General features: G+C 50.0%; 1 protein-coding gene across 10 annotated transcripts in view; it reads right to left on the reverse strand.

Moving 5' to 3' along the window:
* HTT (huntingtin) overlaps positions 1-19,156 on the reverse strand; it is a 137,913-nt gene that overhangs the window by 12,699 nt on the left and 106,058 nt on the right. For all 10 annotated transcript variants that reach the window (XR_004480837.2, XM_033419544.2, XM_033419542.2 and 7 more), the window contains 12 exons: positions 15,889-16,030; positions 13,204-13,383; positions 12,898-13,074; positions 12,530-12,606; positions 11,214-11,352; positions 10,089-10,211; positions 8,196-8,409; positions 7,643-7,788; positions 6,087-6,264; positions 5,009-5,104; positions 2,461-2,648; positions 703-829 (listed from right to left, as the gene is read on the reverse strand). Coding sequence is in view for 9 of the 10 variants with exons in the window: in XM_033419544.2 (XP_033275435.1) it covers positions 703-829; positions 2,461-2,648; positions 5,009-5,104; positions 6,087-6,264; positions 7,643-7,788; positions 8,196-8,409; positions 10,089-10,211; positions 11,214-11,352; positions 12,530-12,606; positions 12,898-13,074; positions 13,204-13,383; positions 15,889-16,030 (1,787 nt within the window). In the remaining variant the exon portion in view is untranslated. The remainder of the gene's footprint in view (positions 1-702; positions 830-2,460; positions 2,649-5,008; positions 5,105-6,086; positions 6,265-7,642; positions 7,789-8,195; positions 8,410-10,088; positions 10,212-11,213; positions 11,353-12,529; positions 12,607-12,897; positions 13,075-13,203; positions 13,384-15,888; positions 16,031-19,156) is intronic.

Genomic DNA, 19,156 nt, shown 5'->3' on the forward strand with positions numbered 1-19,156 from the left:
AAAGAATGTAATCTAGCGGGGGTGTGTGTGCTCAAGCCCTCGGGGAAGGCACCTCTGAGGGGCCACCCTCAAGCACCATCGTCACAAGCTGCACTCAAGGTGCTGTTTGATGAACGACTGTTTCAAGGGCTGCGCTAACATCCCCACCCGTGACCTTGGAGGTGGAGGTGGCCATGTCACTTGTATTAGGGCTACAAGTGACAAGAATGCGGGTGTTGAGGCCAGAGGTTAAAATGACCTGCCCCACACTACACGAAGCCCAGTGTTGTCCACCTAAAGCCTACTTTCCCCCCCGCCACCTCTGGCTCCATCCCGCCCAGGCTCCTGGTTCTGCATCCGAGAAAAGGGGCACCAGTGACCACATAGGAAGCACTCAGAGGGAATCACTGCTGCCCTTTAGCTTAGGTGCTACACAAAGGCTGAATGTGCCTTAGCATTTCCAATTACTAGGGTACCCTTCCTGACCGGAAACAAGCCTGACACAGGAAAATCTGGCATTAAACTCACACACACACACACACTTGGATCAAACTTCTCACCGTGACAGCTTTGTGTACATTACAGAACGTATTCACGATTACGTTATGCCTTAACTCTTTTGTGGAATAAAAGGAGAAGACGGGTCCCACTACTGCAGCCCTGGCTCCCCCAGGGCAGGCACGTGATGACGTGTAACCACATCGGAGGGGAGACCCGGACTACCTAGCGTATTGATGCGGTAGATGAACTCTTTGAAGACTTCCTTTTCCTGGAGGAACTCCACAGGGATCTCGGGGAACACGGTGCCAAAATCCCCTCCTGGTTTGGGTGACCATCCGAGCTTCCACACCTGAGAGGATGAAAGAGACACAGTCTCCCGAGTCAAGTCAGGATGGCCGAACCGCGAGGGAGCCAGGAAACACGCTTCCTCTAGGCGCAGCTCCCTGGCGGGCCACCTCTTCCTGAGCGCAGACACGGCGGAGGGAGGGCCCTGGGCGCTGGTGCCGCGGGGGCTCCCAGACCTGCCCAGGGCCGCCCGCGCAGGTGCCCCCAACCCTTAGAGGCTGGCAGGAGCACGTGAGGTTCGGCCGCACACAGCAATATTTACCGCGAGCAGGCACGACAAGAGCCACGCCAGCCGTTTGTAAACTCCGTCAAGTCCAGCTCTGTCGTCTGGTGCTGCCACGCACACCGGAGGGGCCGAGGCTGCCCCGGCAGCAGGAGCCCAGCTCCCAACTGGCCGAGCCGACCCCCTCGGAGGACACAGGCCGCAGCCGGCCAGAGCTCGCACTCTGCATCCCCAAAGCCGGCCACGTGGGCCTCGAGGAGGTGGCCGGCTGGCCCCCGCAGCCCCAGCGCCCACTGGCCTCTGGAAGACACCCTCTCAGCCTCTCACCTGCTCCCCGAACCCTCCTGAACGTCCCGTGGGAGGGTCGTGGAGCCGCGTGGGTTCAAGCCCACGCTCGCAGAGTTTCATCTACGGTGTGCATGGTCTGGGCGGCTCTTCCCACGTCCGGGTCAGCCATCGAAGCCTCTGGACGGTGCCCGCCTGCATCGGCTCCCCACTCCCACCCAAAGGTGAGCCATCTCGACAACTGCAGCGACGGCCCAAGCGCGGCGCCCGGGCTGAGACCCACACCTGACTTCCCCAGCTCTCCCCACCCCGGGGTGCCGGGTTTCGCCAACGCCCACAACTCCCAGTTTCCACGGCAACCCCAGGACAGCACGTCACTGGGTTTTTCCCCAGAAAGAGCTCCCACAGCGAAACCCTCTTCACCCTCGGGGTCGGGGCGCACCACGGCCTCGGTGCAGCCGCTGCAGAACCTCACACGCACAGAGGCTGAGCCCCACCGGCGGGCACGCACCCTTCCAGGTGGCAACAAGCGCCTGCCTCTCGGTCCCGGCCCACCTCCCCCTGCTGGCTCCAGCCCGCGGGTGCCAGCCCATCGCCCTATCTCTCCCTCCAGCAGGTGTGAGGGCAGCAGCGCAGCCTCCTGCACCCGCGGCCCACCTGCCAAGGCCCCTCTGTGACGTGGAGCCGGGTCCCACTGACGACGCCCACCTGACCCTGGTTCCAAAGCCAGCTTTAAAAGAGCAGAGGAGCTGCAGCTGTGCCACACCCCCCGAGCTTCCCCCGAGGGTGACTACCTAAAGGGAAAAGCTCACTCCAGGAGGTATCATTTCTGCTCTCCTGTTCAACAGATGAGCCTGAGGACCTCGGAATCACATCCAGCATCGTGGGAGAAAAAAAATCTCATTTCGTCATGTGATGATGCCCCACCCCATTTCGGAGCATTTCTACTCACGACTGAGCCACATCACGCCCGAGGAAACCAGCCCGGTGTCACGAATGCAACCAAGGAACGCCCCGGCCACCGCAAGCGGGCATCTGAGCGGCTTCGCACTCTCAGAGTCCCGAGCTGGGGCCTGCCTGCGTGTCCCCATCACTTGGGTCCTGTGCAAAGGGAGGGACAGACTCACCAGGGGCGGGACGCGCGTGTAGCTGTTGACGAGGGGCAAGCGGGCCAGGCTGATGACGATGTTCTTGAGCACCGGCGTGAGGAACGCCGGGGCGCTGCTGTTCCTTTTATGACCCAAGGCCAGCACCAACGGCAGTGCCTCCACCATCTCGGCCACCATCCCACAGGCTGCAGTGACATACTGAGGGTCTAAACAGGCACCGTGGGTGACAGAGGACCATTCTGTCAAAACACACCCCAAACCCACCATCCCTCCCCCTGACCTTCCCACCCTCGCAGATAGTAGGCACAGCCCCACCGCCGGCCACGCCCGCCAGGAACATGGAGCCCATGAGACTCTAGGTGGTCGCTGAAGGCCTACAGATCTCACCTCCTCCACATCCACCTAAACAAGCAGTCCTCTCACATCTGCCAAGACTGGCACAAACACCTGGAACCTGGTCCCAGCCTCCCAGCCACCCTGTGTGTGCAGCCAGCTGACGCCCAGGAGGAGGCTGCAGCCCGTCCCCAGGGCTTTGGCTTTCTCTGGCTCTCCCAGGACCCTGTGCTCGCTCGCCCCTAGGCTGGTGTGGAGAGATCCACGCCGTATTCCTCGGTTCACCGTTTCCCCAAGATCAGGGGTTCTGGTGGCTGGTGGCGGGACCCTGATGGGCTGCCCTATGATACCTCGAGTCCTACCCGAGAAGCCCCGAGACAGAACGCTGAGGAAAACCCCACGTCCTGAGGGCTTAAGAACCACTGCGCCTCGACGGCAGGGGCACGTTCTTCCTCACTTTGAGCCTGGCATCGAGTATGTGCCAAAAAATTATTTGCCAAGTTGATAAATGTTTAGGGTTGTGGACGGATACTATCCACCGTCCATGAGATTCAACAGTCTAGGCAACTCCTTCACAGAGAGAAGGAATGACCAGTGGACTTAAGGAATCGAGCCCTGAACTAAGAGAAACAAGGGTGACTTTAATACAATTTCCAGGACCACCTTTAAGAGGTACCATCCTACTGAGGTGATAAGGAAAGCGCGCTTCCTCCTCTGGCCAGGATGAAATTAACCAGCCTAAATGGGGCCGTGGAGAATGAGCGCAATTATATTAACCCAAACTAAATATGCTCCAGCCAGTGGGCCCGCCTGCTCTGACTCAACCACATGAAGAGCCGCAACTATTTTCAGAGGAATGGAAATTCAAATTACAGCTAAAATACGGTGACATTCCCTGAGCACTTACAGCAAGCCTGGCCCTTGTCATGGGTTCTTTATGTGGATTAACGTACTTAATCCTATGGCAGCCCCATCAGGTGAGTACTATTCTTATCCGTACTGCAGAAGCACAGGGTAGTAACTTGCTAAGGCCACACAGCCACAAGGTGGCCGAGCAGGAAGTGAGTGTTTGCACGTTCCTCAGTTATCAGTAAGGAATCATTAAGTCACAAACTCGGGGATGGCAGAACCAGAGTCTTAAGACAGAGGCTCAGGGAAGAGCTTGGCTGTGAACAGAACACCACTGCTTCTAGATGCTGTGCAATTGTAAAACCTTGAGTGGGTAACAAGAAGAAAATTCCTATCTTAACACCACCAACAGGAACACTCTTGTCGTTAACTGGGGTTGAGCAAGAGCTGGCAAAAAAGGACACAAAGCATTTATCTACCTGCTACTAAAAAGGCATGTTTCTTAAGCCAACAGAGCATGGATAAGATTTCGATATTCCAAGTAAGAGTGGTTCCATAAGAAAGACGGCCAAGAACTGCCAGGCGGGGCATTTGCTTCCCCCCTTTGTGGGACAGGCTGCAGGTTGGCATTCCCACCAGACCCTCTGGGGAAACAGCCTGGAGGCCCCTGGTGACAAGAAACTTTCCTCACAACGTGCCCTGCCACCATTTTCAGAGTAAAATACCTGAATCGGGAGAAAGTACATGAAAAACTAAGGTACGTGGCTACATCTAGGTTTAAATGATTTTGAATAGGTTTAAATGAATGAGATGTGTATTTTTTTTCTTTTCTTTCTTTTTCTGTAGGGAGAGGAGGAATTTTCATTTAAAAGTCCACCAAAATATATGGCTGAAACAGACACTCAGGTTACCTAACATTCACATGGTATTTCCACTAACTTTAAGCTTCTTAGTATTTTTATTCATTCATTCGTTACTCAACAAACATGTGTTGATCCCTTACAGCAGTGAGAACACAGAGAAGGAAAACGGACACCCTGCCCACAAGGAGCTCGGAGTCTGAGGTAAAGGACCCAGAAGCAGCAAGTGCAGGGTGAAAACAGAGGCGGGGAGCGGGGGGGAAAGCGAGCGCGGATGGAGGTCAGGAGGCTCCCCGACGAGCACGACACCCCAGCAGAGTGTGGGGTTCACAGGGAGCTAGACAGCAGAGGGTGCCTACCAGCGGGACGTGCGAGGCAGCCCCTCGAATCGCCCCTGAGCTCAGGAACGAGCGCCAGGACGCAGCCAAGTGAAGGCAGGCGGCTTCCCACGTCCACACTGACCGCTTTAAAGGTCTCTTCTGTGAGTGAATGTCAAGCCCCCAAAGACACTAGGTAAGACGTACTCTGTGTGTTTGCATCCACTTCGTCCTCTCTGGCGGCCTGTGGGGTGTTCGTCCTTCTTTCTGGACTAAGAAGCTGGTCCCCAGGCTGCACCACAACTAAAACCACAACAGAACAAACAGAAGAATTCCCATTCCTTTCATTCAGATTTTCACATTCATGCAGCCTCATGAACGTTTCAAAGTGACAGACTATGTCAAATGAGGTCTAGATTTCCTAGAATCAACGTTAGACCATTTTAGACGCACCAGACTCAGGTATCAATCTCTAGGTTAATCCAAGTGCACAAGGATTTGGACTTCTCACTCGGATTTCCAAGTCCTTCCCACTGTCTGCTGTTTGCCACCTCTAACCTGACTGTACAGTCTTTATCAGATGGTTCATGATTCATTACTGCTAAAAGCATCAATGCAACCCCCAAGAAGTCTGGCTTTGATAAATTAGCCCCTGGATCTTCGTTTTCAAGTTGACTACAAATGCACAGATGAAAACAATTTAAACAATGACTCTTCAAAACACCACTCTATAATGCTTAATTTAAAAATACAAAACTTCAAGACACCCTCTAACATGTTAAACTATAATGTCCAATTTTTAAAAATTGTGGCTAATGACCCTTGTTAAGGACATTGTCCCTTGAAAAGAGTAAGTCACTTTTATTTTTCAATACACTAGTATTACAATGCCGTATAGAAACAAGCATTCCAACTATAATAGAAAACAAGTAATTTTTTGAATACAATCTTATTAATCTTATGATCACCTAGGACTAAAAGGATGAAACAGTCAACTAGGACCAGAAATCAAAGGGACGTAAATTAGAAGTATTTTTAATGAAAGCTAGAATTCCAAAATCTAAACAAAATGACTGCAAAAGCAAACTCAAGTTAAATTCTAGGGTAGACCCCAAGATACTGGAGAGTGAGGCAAGGCCCATACTTCATCCACCTCTTCACCCCCGATTTCCAACTTAGCACCTGGCAGACAGGTGGCACAAAATGAACGTCTGTGACTACATTTGCGGAGCTGATTACTGGTTCAAGTGACAAAGGAAAGAAACCGTCACGGTCATGGACTCACGGGCTTCTAGGATGAACCGCACACAGTGGATGAGAGAGCAGGCATGGGTCACCATCTCAGGGGAGGAGAGCAGGCTCCAGAGGCCGGGCAGCTGCAGAGCCAGGCAGCAGCAGTCCAGGCCCGCCTGCAGGTCCAGACTCAGAGGGATCTGCTCATGGATCAAATGCCACGACAGGGCCTGGAAGGGCAGGTGCGTGTTAATGCAGGTTTGACCCACACCTCCTTCCTGCCACAGGGGCTGGCAGGGAAGCTGAGAACCCCCGGCCGTCGAGGAACTGTCCAAAGCTCCCTGCAGAGGGATGGCTCTTGGGCCACCATCCCCAGCTCCCTCCGGTTCAATCCTGACCCACCTGCTCACTGAAGTACCCCCCTCCCACTCCCACTCTGGGAGTGGAACGCAGAATGCCCAACCTGATGTGGCTGCCCGCCCCCAGCATCCTGCCCTGGCCACACAGCCGGTGGGCTGGGCTCTCCCTCGGGGCTCCCACTGCCCAGGGCCTCGCCTCAGCTGCAGTCACAGAGGCTGAACCTGACAGCCGCGCTGGGGTTCAAATGCTGGAATGGCTACTTCCCAGCGGGTGAAGTCGCTGAGCCTCTTAAGCCCTGCTTCCCTCATCTGTAAAACGGGAATAACAGCCCACCTCCCAGGGTTGCAGTGAGACCTGAATGAGATGATGCAGGGCATACGGGCACGTGATGGCTGGCAGGGGCCACACTGTACTGTAACCGTACGCTTGTTTGCCAGCCTTCCGACTACGCTGAAGCCTAAAGGGCAGGGGTCACAGCTATCTGGCTCGGCCTGGCTCAAGCAGGCGCTTGTTTGTCGCCTTCTGAACAGCTGGGCGAATGCCCTCTGGACGCTCCCCCTCCCTGCTGGGAGGCGGCAGCGGGTGTCAGCACTGGGTCAGCCGTGTCCTCTGCCTCCAAGGGTGCAGGCCAAACTTTCTTCTCCAGAAGTCGTAGAAAAAGGCAATGCACACACGTATGTACACGTTTTGGGGGTGTTTATAAGTATTAACACAGTGTTCAATTTCCCACAGCTGAAATATCAGGTTTATTGCTCAATTTAAAATATAACAAATTTCTCAGATTATTATTTACTAAGTATCTAAAATTAGGATACACACTACATTTGCACGGCTTCTTTTTCCCTGGAAAAAATTTTTAAATGGATGGTTTGTACTAAATCAAAAAAGTATCTTAGCATCAAGGAAACAAGATTCACATGTAAGTGCCTGACGACTCCCCATGCTATGCTCAGGAGACCCTGGGCGGGAGCCCAGGTCCCAGACCTGACTCTTCAGAGCGCCCCCGCTCCCCTGCCCTGAGGCAGAGACAAGAAGGGCTGTGTTGTCAACCTCACAAGGCAACCGTGGGGAATGGCGCAATAAGGGGCGTGACGGAGCTCGGCAAAGCAGGGGGCGGATGTGACATGTGACAGCGGTCACTGCTGGAAGGACAGGCCGCAGGCGCCTGGCTGCACACAGCTCTGCATTTTCAGATGGAGGAGCTTCTTCCCTCTGCACTGAGCGCCAGGTTCCCAAGCTGCCTCTTACCTCGAGGGTCATGACCACAAACTTCACGGTGTCCCTCTCCTTCTCAGGAGGAAGGTGCAAGTGGCCGGGCAGTCTGGAGAACACCAGCAGGTACTGGGCGAGGGCCCGGGCCAGAGTGGTCAGGGTCCGATACAGCACGGCATCCCCTGAAACAGAAGGCCTCCATGGGGGCAAGAGCCTTCAGCAGAGGCTCTGACCTCTGAAAGACAGGCAGTCGCCCCCTGGCCCCGAGAATCTGATGGGAACTAAAGACATGGCTCCCGGAAGCACACGGGCACACAACCCACCACCCCGCGAGACCAGGACCCACATTCCCGAGGCTGAGCCTGCGTTCCTCGCAGGCCCCGAGCTCAGGCCACGTCAAGGAACGGCCAAGCAGCAAACACACCAAAACACACGCAGAGCCAGGGCCCCAGTGCAGGTTCTCGGTGGCCTCTGTAAGTGCCTTTGGTGTATCAGATCGACAGTGTTGACTGTATTTTCACTCGGTACAGAGCGTGGCACTGGCTCTGCAGCGTTTTTTTTAAAATAAGGGGACTTTGATTTTAATTACCAAAGAGATCGTCCAACTTGCTCCAGTAGGCGGTGGGCTCTGCCGGCAGGAACGGCTGGAAGACGTGGTGGACAGCGGGCAGCTGCTGAACCACACTGGCCACGCGGTCCAGAGTCGCCGTGCGAGCTGCTGCAAAAAGGGGGCTCTTCCGGCCCGCACAGATCTCACGCACGCCCAGGCCCAAGCACGGGGCTAGCAGGTTCAGGTTGAACTCCTGAATCGGGGCATTAAAGGTTCAACAATGCCGATTACGAGCTTTCAGTCGGGCAAGAGAAACACAGCAGAGAAGCAAACATTTCTGAGATAACAGATTAGTACGCCACCCAAAACACTTGAAAGAATACCTTATTCTACTTCTGTTACAAATAAATGAACATCTCCATTTAACATATGATCGGTGAAGTATATTTCTGGTCGCTTTTGGGTACTTTAATTTTAAAGAAATATTTTTTTTATGTCTTCAGATTTATTTAAAATCAAAACTTTAATATGATGAAATTTTAACTGATGAAGATACAAAATCAAGATGATGTGCCATCCAAGAAACAGTGAAACACCAAACATCTCAATGTTTGAAAAAGACAAGTTTGTTCAAAAGCAGCTGAAATAAATCAACGCAGTCGTATAAATGCCACAAGTCTGATTGGAAAAACAGCATTTCATACGATACTGTTTCAATTTGTACTGTGCTTTGCCAACTTTTTAAAGCCATTTAAGGATCTTTTTGGCCAATCTTAATTTAGTTAATATTCAGAAAAGCACATGTCATTGTCAGCGACCAAAATCGACCCCTAGCCATTGCAGCTGAGCCTTTCTTTAATGCTGTTAAAAGTCTAATGAGCAAATTTGGAAAATTCAGTTGGTTATTAGGCAAATTTATCACTTATCAGCAAATCAGCTTTCACTGAAGGTCTCTTCAAATGAGTTTGGCAAACTGGTTTTGGGCCAATTCTCCTGTTTTCCCCATGTAGCTCTTTCTTTAAAACTGAGGGAGGGGCTTCCCTGGTGGCGCAGTGGTTGAGAGTCTGCCTGCCGATGCAGGGGACATGGGTTCGTGCCCTGGTCCGGGAAGATCCCACATGCTGCGGAGCCGGCTCGCTGAGCCTATGCTCTGCAATGGGAGAGGCCACAACAGTGAGAGGCCCACGTAGTGAAAAAAAAAAAAAAAAAACTGAGGGAGGGTCAGTGCTTGGGAACATGTGGCTGCACCCTGAAGCTCTCTACGCCACACCTGCCGGTCCTTGCCATCCCCCACGTCCCTGCGTCCCTCCCACTTGGCATATTTCCAGGCAGCACTATTAACACCTAAAGGTTTGTCGGCTGCTGGTCCCAGCAGGTCTGAGAAGGACTCTGCCAAGGCTGTGCCAACACCATCAAGGGGGCTCCGGCCCTCACAGCACCAGTCCAACAGCTGAGGACAGGAACATGGATGCCCCTGCCAGGGCTCCTGGGCCAGCTCCGCACAGCAGGCCTGTGTGACACCTAGTGAGGGTGGGGGGCCTCACTGCACACAGTGGGGAGGGGACCCCGCTCCAGGTAGGGAGGGGCTTACTAACTTCCATAACATCATGAAAAAGTCAGTTAAATCATGCACCATGGCACCATCCCAGTACTTTTGCTCATGAGCACGAGACAAGCAATCAGAACTCATTATAACCTAAGGGAACCTATTTTCTTTAAATGCACGAAAAGGTGAGTTAAACACAATTCCCCTCCTTTTAGACTCTAACGTGGCTGAAATAACATCCTGTCCTGTCTGGGTTAGGGTCTCTGCTGTTAAGGCACAAAGGTAAGTGGTGCACATTGCTATTCGGTCACATGACAATGAAACACATCAAACACGTGTGAGTAACAAGAGAAAGGGTTCCCAAGGGTCCCGCGGCTCCACTGTACCGAGTTCATCATGAACGCGTTCAAGTCACCCGGAGGGATCCGATTCACCAGCTCTGCCCCTTCCAGCAGTGCAGAGTCTGACCGCGTCCAGCACTGGGATTTAACCAGACGTACGTACCAGTCCTGGGGAGGAGAAAAGGCGGATGACGGGATGCGACTGGGCAGGCTCTCAAGGGGCTTCAAGTTGACCGGATACACCTTGTTTCTTCTCCTACTGACCCTCATGTCCTGTCCCAGGCCAAAGGACAAGTGGCCTCCCTGGACCATGAATACAGCTCTGGTAAAACTGGACGCTGTCACCGTGCGGGCTGCTCAGCGCCCACAGCCCTTTCCCATGGGAACTGGTACTGGCTGTGTCTTTGGACTTGCTGCTACCTGTCTGGACACCCTCTCCCCTCACCTGGCGATCGCTCCACTGTCCCTCAAACTCAGTGAAGTACTGAGGGTAGCGGGCCCACCTCTCTGTCCACCCCTTGTTGGGCATCGTGCTGATCACCTTCTACTGGGGGGTCTGCTTTGCTCTTCTCTCCCCGGGGCCAGTGCAGTGGAGGGGCTGAACAAACCATGCCTGAGAACAGTGGCCCGGACTCTGTTATCTACGCCTGGGCTGCTGGATTTTGGACTCCAAGTTCATATTTAAAATGAACTCTCTCCAGGAAAGGAGCACACCAAGGCCCTACCAAGGCCCCACCAAGGCCCCAAATGGCCCCCGGCTCTGAGGTGTGAGCAGTGAGGGTGATGACAAGGTACCAGGTCCCCTGGGGTGGTGGGTCAATATGCAGCGGGTCAGCAGGCGTTAAGGAAAGGGAGACACGCCAGTTGGGCAGGCCGTGGCCACCCGTCTCCTGATTCTCCGTTAATCACCATGACCCTCAGCCCCTACTAATGACCCGACTCAGCATTTCCTTTCTCACTCCATGCCCCCTGCTAAAACCCAGGCTGGACCTCATGGGTCCTGTCGCCGATGTGACTGTGCCCATTGCTGGCAAGAAACAGGGCAGGTCAAGAGCCCTCAGGGGCTGTGCTGAGCGCCAGGACGTCCTGCCGCCTGAGCCACCCGCTGCAGAGGCACTCAGTGCCCCGAGGGGGCCCTGTGTGTCACACCCAGACGTGCTGGACACTTACTTTGTCAGGACTCACTGTCTCCAGTGCCAGGGGCCCGTCCCCGTCCAGCGGGTGGGGCGTGACCAGAGGAGCGGGGCCACGCGATGCCGGTGCAGTGGTGAGACGAAGCCTGTCCAGCAGGGAGTAGAGCCTTTGGTGTCTGGAATCCAATCACACACGGGTTAGGGCACAGCTGCACGGGAGGGAGCAACAGTGGCTTCTTATAGCGAGGCGACACGTTTGAAACTTTCTGTTCAGAGCTATTTCTCATCGACACTCAAGTCATGATGCAAATTCAGGCCCCAGTTTACTGGTAACAACCACAGTTTATGTCCCATAAGTATTTTTCAGAAATTTCATTTATACTCAAACACTGCAGCAGGCAATACACGGCATAACAGCTAATACAGGCACTGTTTATCAACACAAAACGAACCACCTAAGATCCCAGTGCACAAAATCTCCTACTTTATCTCCCCACATATACAATCTATACCCATTTACATTCATTTCATAAAAGAATCACCTCATCTGGCACAAAATATTTTTACCCCTCCTCGTCTGCCTGAATAAGTCTAGGGTCGAAAATAGGGATAGTGTCGCCTCTCACCACCTGCTACGAGAACAACAACTTCATGATGCAAATTACAACGTAAGTCACCCAGCATACTGACGAGTCACCTAAAGCCTCGTACTGCCCAAGTCCTACCCCTTCTCGGTTAAAGAAACCGGCAACAGCTACTCTTAAGACTGAAGTCAGTACAGTAACCAGATTCTCTCTCACAAACGTTTTCCCTGCTGTGGAGGAGAGAAGATAAAGGCTTCTCTTCATTTATCTTGCAGTCACGGAAATACACTCATGTAAGACATCAGGATTTCTGGCAAAGGCCTCAAAAAGACTTTGCAAACAAGATTAGGTGATAAACAGCCACAGAGAGACAAAATGTTGACAAGATGTAGAAACAATTCTCGCCGAGAACTAGGTAACGTCTCTCAGCTCTGCCAGGTCTTATTTAGCAATTAGATCACAGGCTTTGATTTTTGCTAAGACAGAGCTGATCGATGACTCATCGCAGATGGTGAGTGGAAGCCACAGGAACACCCGCCACCCTCACACAGCCACGGCGCATTATCGCGGCAGAGCTGACACTGCCAGCTGGTCCTCACTGTGTACACGTTGAGATCCAACTGTGTTAATTTCGGAAGGCTCTCTCTCAAGGCCCTTCTGCAGTGAACCCACCAATACAGCACGCCAGCCTCTCATCCTGCGAGTCTGTGCCCTTGCAAACCCTAGTCTTTACACTCAGAAAGCAAGGAGCACCGGGCCCCGGCGTTACCTCTGCGCTAACCCGCTGCTCTGCAGGTGCTCCTGGATCCTGCTTAGCTCTTCCGCCGGCAGCTGGGCCGTGCTGTTCTAAAGCAGACAAGAACACGTCAGTGGGGTTGCAACGCACAAGAGTCAAAGTCACCTGTGCTCATTTACAGAAGATAAAGGGGCATGTCCGGCTCTGGTGGCAAAGGCGGACTAGAAGAAGTACAGGAAGCACCCATATCGGACACACAAGGAAGGACCAGCTCATCCGTGTTGCACGCTCCCCTCGGTGGCCACGTGAAGACTATCCCCGTGGGGGAAGAGCCAGCCAAGTGTTCCGCCTGCCCTGCCAGGTTTTCAGTGAAAAACGACATCCGTGTTTTCTCCCAGTACCTGTAAATTTGCAGCCAGAAGCATCTCCACCCGGCGACAAGCAAGGGTGTCGACCATGTGAGCCAGCACACGGAACGGAGTACACAAAAGCTTGTCCACGTACAGCGTCAGCACGGCGCCCGACTGGCTCAGGTGGATCCCTTCCAGGCACTGGAGGGTTTTCTTCAGCGTGGTGGGCTGCGGTTTGAGAGAAGGAGAGAAATAAGAGCAGAGGGTTCTGACCACTGGAAAGAGCAGTGTAAAAATGCCAACCCTCCATTTTTAAGGCAGAGAAAACTGGCGATAGCCGGCACCAGGGAGACTTACAGTTGAAAGATTTTCACAACGAGACTGAATTGCCTGGATGAAAAGGCCGCTGGCCGCGGAATTCCGATGGACAGCACTAATGAAGTCCTGCACAGGAGGCTCGTGGGACAGGCTGATCAGGTCCTGAATGTGGTTGACGATGAGCCACGTTAAGTGCTCTGAATCGTGCAGGTTCTGGCACTGAGGACAAGACAACGATGAAAGGCCATCTTCTAGTGGACGAGGCAAGAGCAGACACGAGCGCCACAGAAAAGGCCGGAAGTGGTAGGAAGGAGAAAACCAACTCCGAATTATAATCCTCACTGAAAGTATTGAGTGTTTGAGCACCATGACTGATGAGCTGACAACACACCTTACAGAGCCGGCACCCGCAACTGTGCACCGCAGCCGAGCTGTCCAAAGTCAGGCCCCAGGGAGGTGCGCCCCAGCGGCACAGCTCAGGGACACAGGAGGAGAAGAGCGTGGCCCAGGGCCGCGGGCGGTCTGGGGCACCTGAGAGCCCGGCGCCTCCCGAGGGCAGTGGGAACGGTGTGACCGGCCCCAGCTGAGACACGAGAGCGGGTGGTGCTCCCATCCAGGGCAAGCCCTGCCTCGCCCAGGCCTCAGTCCAGCCTCCTGACGGGAATTCTCCAGTTACCCTAGCTGCAGCTTTGTGACAGGTCAGTAGAGAAAAAGAATTTCCTGTAACTGTCAGTTTTGATAGATTTCCTGAATCCAAAATATGGATGGTTCCCATAGATCAAATGGATCTTAAGGGAAGAAATTGCATGTAAGATTTATAAGGAAATGAGAAAAATACAGTTTTAAATTTTGGGTTGGCCAAAAAGTTTGTTCAGTTAATGAATACGGTGTTCAGTAAAGTTCTTGGTGGGCCTTCCCCGGTGGTCCAGTGGGGGGTGGTCCGTGCTCCCAATGCAGGGGGGCCCGGGTTCGATCCCTGGTCGGGGAACTAGATCCCACATGCTGCAACTAAGAGTTCACAAGCCACAACTAAGAGCTCGTGTGCCACAACTAAAAGATTCTGCATGGCAACTGAGACCCGGTGCAGCCTAAATAAATAAATATTAAAAAAAAAAGTTCTTGGTGAAAATGAAACATGTTATTATTTTTTTGTTTGTTTTGTTTTGTTTTGCGGTACGCAGGCCTCTCACTGTTGTGGCCTCTCCCGTTGCGGAGCACAGGCTCCGGACGCGCAGGCCCAGCGGCCATGGCTCACGGGCCCAGCCGCTCCGCAGCATGCGGGACCCTCCCGGACCGGGGCACAAACCCGCGTCCCCTGCATCAGCAGGCGGACTCCCAACCACTGTGCCACCAGGGAAGCCCGAAAAATGTTATTTTTACTTAAAGCCGAACAAACTTTTTGGCCAACCCAATACATATGTTGCCTTTTCACTGTAATTCATGACCCTAGGCAGAAATTATAAAGCGAGATAAATTTTTTGGCATCTGGTTAATGCTTAATACTTTTACTGTGGGATAATTTGATAGTATTAACTTTTTAGTATTTTAGGTAGTATTAAATATTTTTCTTAATTTTCTGTGAAAACAGCATTATATAACGGTATCAAATTATTTCTCAAAAGTGGAACAAGTTAGAAAAACTATTTGAACATCAAGAATGTAAAGCAAGGGGCTTCCCTGGTGGTGCAGTGGTTAAGAATCCGCCTGCCAATGCAGGGAACACAGGTTCAAGCCCTGGCCTGGGAAGATCTCATATGCCGCAAAGCAACTAAGCCCGTGAGCCACAACCACTGAGCCCACGTGCCACAAATACTGAAGCCTGCGTGCCTAGAGCCCATGCTCCGCAACAAGAGAAGCCACCGCAACGAGAGGCCTGCGCACCACAACGAAGAGTAGCTCCCGCTCGCCGCAACTAGAGAAAGCCCACGCACAGCAATGAAGACCCAAAGCAGCCAAATATAAATAAATTTACAAAAAAAAAAAGAATGTAAAACAAAACATGAATATTAACAAATTGCTATCATGGCAAAAAAGATCTCAACAAGCAGCTCAGGTGAAGGAGTCTACTCCTTTTCCGACGCGCTGCTGAGTGACAGCGGCCTTCATGGCACCATGTCTGCACCAAAGGAAGGCAGCACTTTCTATCAGCCTGGAAAAGGTATCAGATCCCAGTGAGAGTGGAACAACGAGTTCTCTCTGAGTAATACGATTACAGATGTTATTTTCTTCTGTTTACTTATTTGGTTTTTGTAAATTTTTTTGTATTAAACAAGAGATGTTAGTTTTATGGTCAAAAATTCCACAAAAGTTATTTTTTAAAAGAATGTCATTCAAATAGGAATCTAAAAATGCAGCAATTAACATTCTAACACCTTTTCCACAGATTAAAAAATTTTTTTAATCAGAACCTCACTCAGTCAAACTTGTAACTTCTTTTTATTATCATTGTTACTCCATGGCGTCCCTCAAAACAACAAAGGCGCCCAGCACTGCGATTGGTGAAGAGCAAGTGATTCCCCACTGAATCTTTTACAGACAAACTTAAACTCCCAGGGCTGGACGCCAAGCCTGATTTCCAATTATACTTGGGAGCAGGATTCAACTTTAATTTTAGTCTTTCATTTTGGTGGAGTGATGGACGGTGGAAGTCAGTCTGTAGAAGTATCATCCGCGCGAGGTGTTTTCCAGCCCCCAACCCGCCCCTCCTCGCAATTTCAAACTTACGACATAATCGCAGAAGAGAATGAGAGCTCCTCTTCGTACTATTTCTCTATTGCACATTCCCAGTTTGGAAGCCACATCAGAATCCTCGTCCTCTCCAGACATCTGGGGACTAAGTGACTTCGTGCTGGACAGACTGCGTCTTCTAGAAGGAGCAACAGAAGCTCTGACAGTGTTTCTGTGATGACAGACGGCTTATTTTCAAAACACTGAAGATGACTGTCGTTTAGTACCAGTTCTAAAGCAGACAGTTACTTTAAATACTGCCACATCAGAATGATGTGTAAGATCTACTCTTAGTGATCTGTTTCTAAGCTATGATAAAGCACATATGGAAAGCTAAAATAAACAGAGGATCTAACAGGCAGAAAATTTAAATGCTTGACTGAAAGGCAAAATCTACCACAAAGTTGCACATTCAATCAGCGCTCTTATCTCACTGGCTGTGTCTGATGGCAGAGCTATTGCTTTTGAAATTTCTGGTTTTAGCTTGCTACGAAAGCCGTCAAGTGACAGAAGAAAACCTTTGCATTTCCATACTTTACTCTTCAATTACCAACGAAAAGTTACAACCCTAAGCATGCCCACAGCGTCTATGCTATTATGGAAACCCTGTTTAAAAGCATTTCTGCAAAATTAATTCCCCACTAGTGAAGGTTATTCACTTCATCTTTACTTCTTCTCACCTTGTCTTTTTTCTTTCTAAGGAGATGAGAATTACAAACTTTGGGACTCTCAGTACTGGCCACAACTCTTAAAACACAGTAGTTGCCATGCTCACAAACAGCCCTCTGACTTGAGAGTAAGACAATCCCCTCACCTCAGCGGCCAAGAGCCTACAAGTCTCTGCTAAGGCTTCGTGGAGACGAAGATGACACCAGGACTAGAATATTCTGAAATGTGTCAACTCTTCCTGTTAACACCTCAGGATTTACAAGAGAATTGTTTAAAAACTTCTATCACGACAGAACATGGATCAGTGGTTACCGAGGGAGGGGCAGGGGGAGGGGGTGGCTGCACTGGGACAGGAGGGAATTCTCTGAAGCGATGATACTGGTCTAACTCTTGATTGTGGTGGTGGTGACCTGACTATATCGGGTACAAAACAGTACATGCTACTGTACTGTAAGTTATATGTCAATTAAAAACTAACAAAAAACCTTTCCTTTCTCAGTCAGCCCTCCTGCCAGCCCCAACATGACTTACATTCAAGCTGCAATTCTGTGTTTGCAATAGTATAGCTATAGGGGAAAAAGCCTCTGAAAGAGAAGGGGAGAATTTGCAGTTCAAATATTAGCAGTGGAGACGAAGAAGGTCCAACGTCAACCCAAATTTAGTCCCAGTTTGTAGGAGGGCAAGCCCCCAAGACCTCAGGACAGACACTGCCAGCTACTGATAGCAAATGAACTTCCCAAATAAAAGATGACTGCGTATGCAGGACCCTAACCGTCCACCAAAAGGTAGGACAGGTAGAAAGCAAATCATAAGACTATGATGATCTAATCCCCAAAATAAGAAGCAGACAAAAACAGACCCCACTGTGGCAACCATGGGTACTTCCAGGAAGTGTGGCCTGGGAGCCCGTGCTCATCTGCGAGCCAGCGCTGAGCTGCATACAGAACCTCTGTAACAACTGATAGAGCAGTTCCATATCTGCTGAGTACACAGATAGAAAATAATGACTTGTACTTTGTATTCCAAACTTCTAGTAATTCGTTTTTATTATCTTTTGGAAATAGACACACTCATCATCAAAACCAGACAAGGACACCACAAAAAGGAAAATCACAGGGCAATATCCTTGATGAACATAGATGCAAAAATCCTCAACAAGTTATTAGCAAACTGAATTCAACAGTACATTAAAAGGATCATATACCATGATAAGTAGGATTTATTCCACGGATGCAAGGATAGTTCAGCATCCATAAGTCAATCGATAAAATACATCATGTTAACAAAATGAAGAATAAAAAATATATGATCATCTCAATGGATGCAGAAGCATTTGACAAATGTCAACATCTACTTATGATAAAAACTCTCAATAAAATGGGTACAGAGAGAACGTACCTAAACATAATAAGGGCCATATATGACAAGCCCACAGCTAACATCATACTCACTGGTGAAGGGCTAAAAGCTCTTCCTTTAAGATCAGGAACAAGACAAGGATCCCTACTCTCGCCACTTTTATTCAACATAGTATTGGAAGTTCTAGCCAAAGCAATTAGGCAAGAAAAAGAAATAAAAGGCATTCAAGTCAGAAGGAAGTAGAATTTTCATTACTTACAGATGACATGATACTGTACATAGAAAACCCTAAGGAGTCCACTAAAAACCTGTTAGAAGTAATCAATGAATTCAGTAAAATTGCAGGATACAAAATCAATATACAGAAATCTGTTGTATTTCTATACACAAATAACAAACTATCAGAAAGAGAAATTAAGGAAATAATCCCATTTACGATTGCATCAAAATAATAAAATACCTAGTAATAAATTTAACCAAGGAGGTGAAAGAACTATACACTGGAAGACACTGATGAAAGAAGCTAAAGAAGACAAAAATAAATGGAAAGATATTCCATGCTCATGGATTAGAAGAATTAATATTGTTAAAATGTTCATACCACACAAAGCAATCTACAGATTCAATGCAATCCCTATCCAAATTCCAATGGCATTTTTCACAGAACCTGAACAAAAAATTCTAAAATTTGCATGGAACCACAAAAGACTCCAAACAGCCAAAAGCAATCTTGAGAAAGAAGAACAAAACTGAAGGTATCACGCTCCCTGATTTCAAACTACACTACAAAGCCACAGTAATCAAAGCAGTACGGTGTTGACATAAAACCAGACACACAGATCAATGGAACAGAAAATAGAGAGCCCAGAAATAAACCCACACTTATATGACACTTTCAGCTATAATAGGTGAAAATAATCAGGTTGGGGGACCATGCATGCACACATGTCTGTTAATGTGTGATAGTGGGCAAGTTATTTAACTTCTCTGGGAAAAGAAGTTTCCTTGTCTATAATATACATGCATTTCGAGAGATTTTAATAACTTATCATAGTGGAAGGCCCACAGAACAACATCTGGCACTTAATGCTATATAAGTGCTAGTGATCTATATATAAAAGGTCTTTACCAATACATTATTATTATTTCTATTATCAGGATAATTAAATCACTAACTTATGTTAGTGCTGGGGACACTATGAGGGCCCTTGTGGGAATTATGATCTAGAGGGAGAGA

This window comes from Orcinus orca, chromosome 4, assembly GCF_937001465.1.
Source record: "Orcinus orca chromosome 4, mOrcOrc1.1, whole genome shotgun sequence".
NCBI classification, from domain to species: Eukaryota; Metazoa; Chordata; class Mammalia; order Artiodactyla; family Delphinidae; genus Orcinus; species Orcinus orca.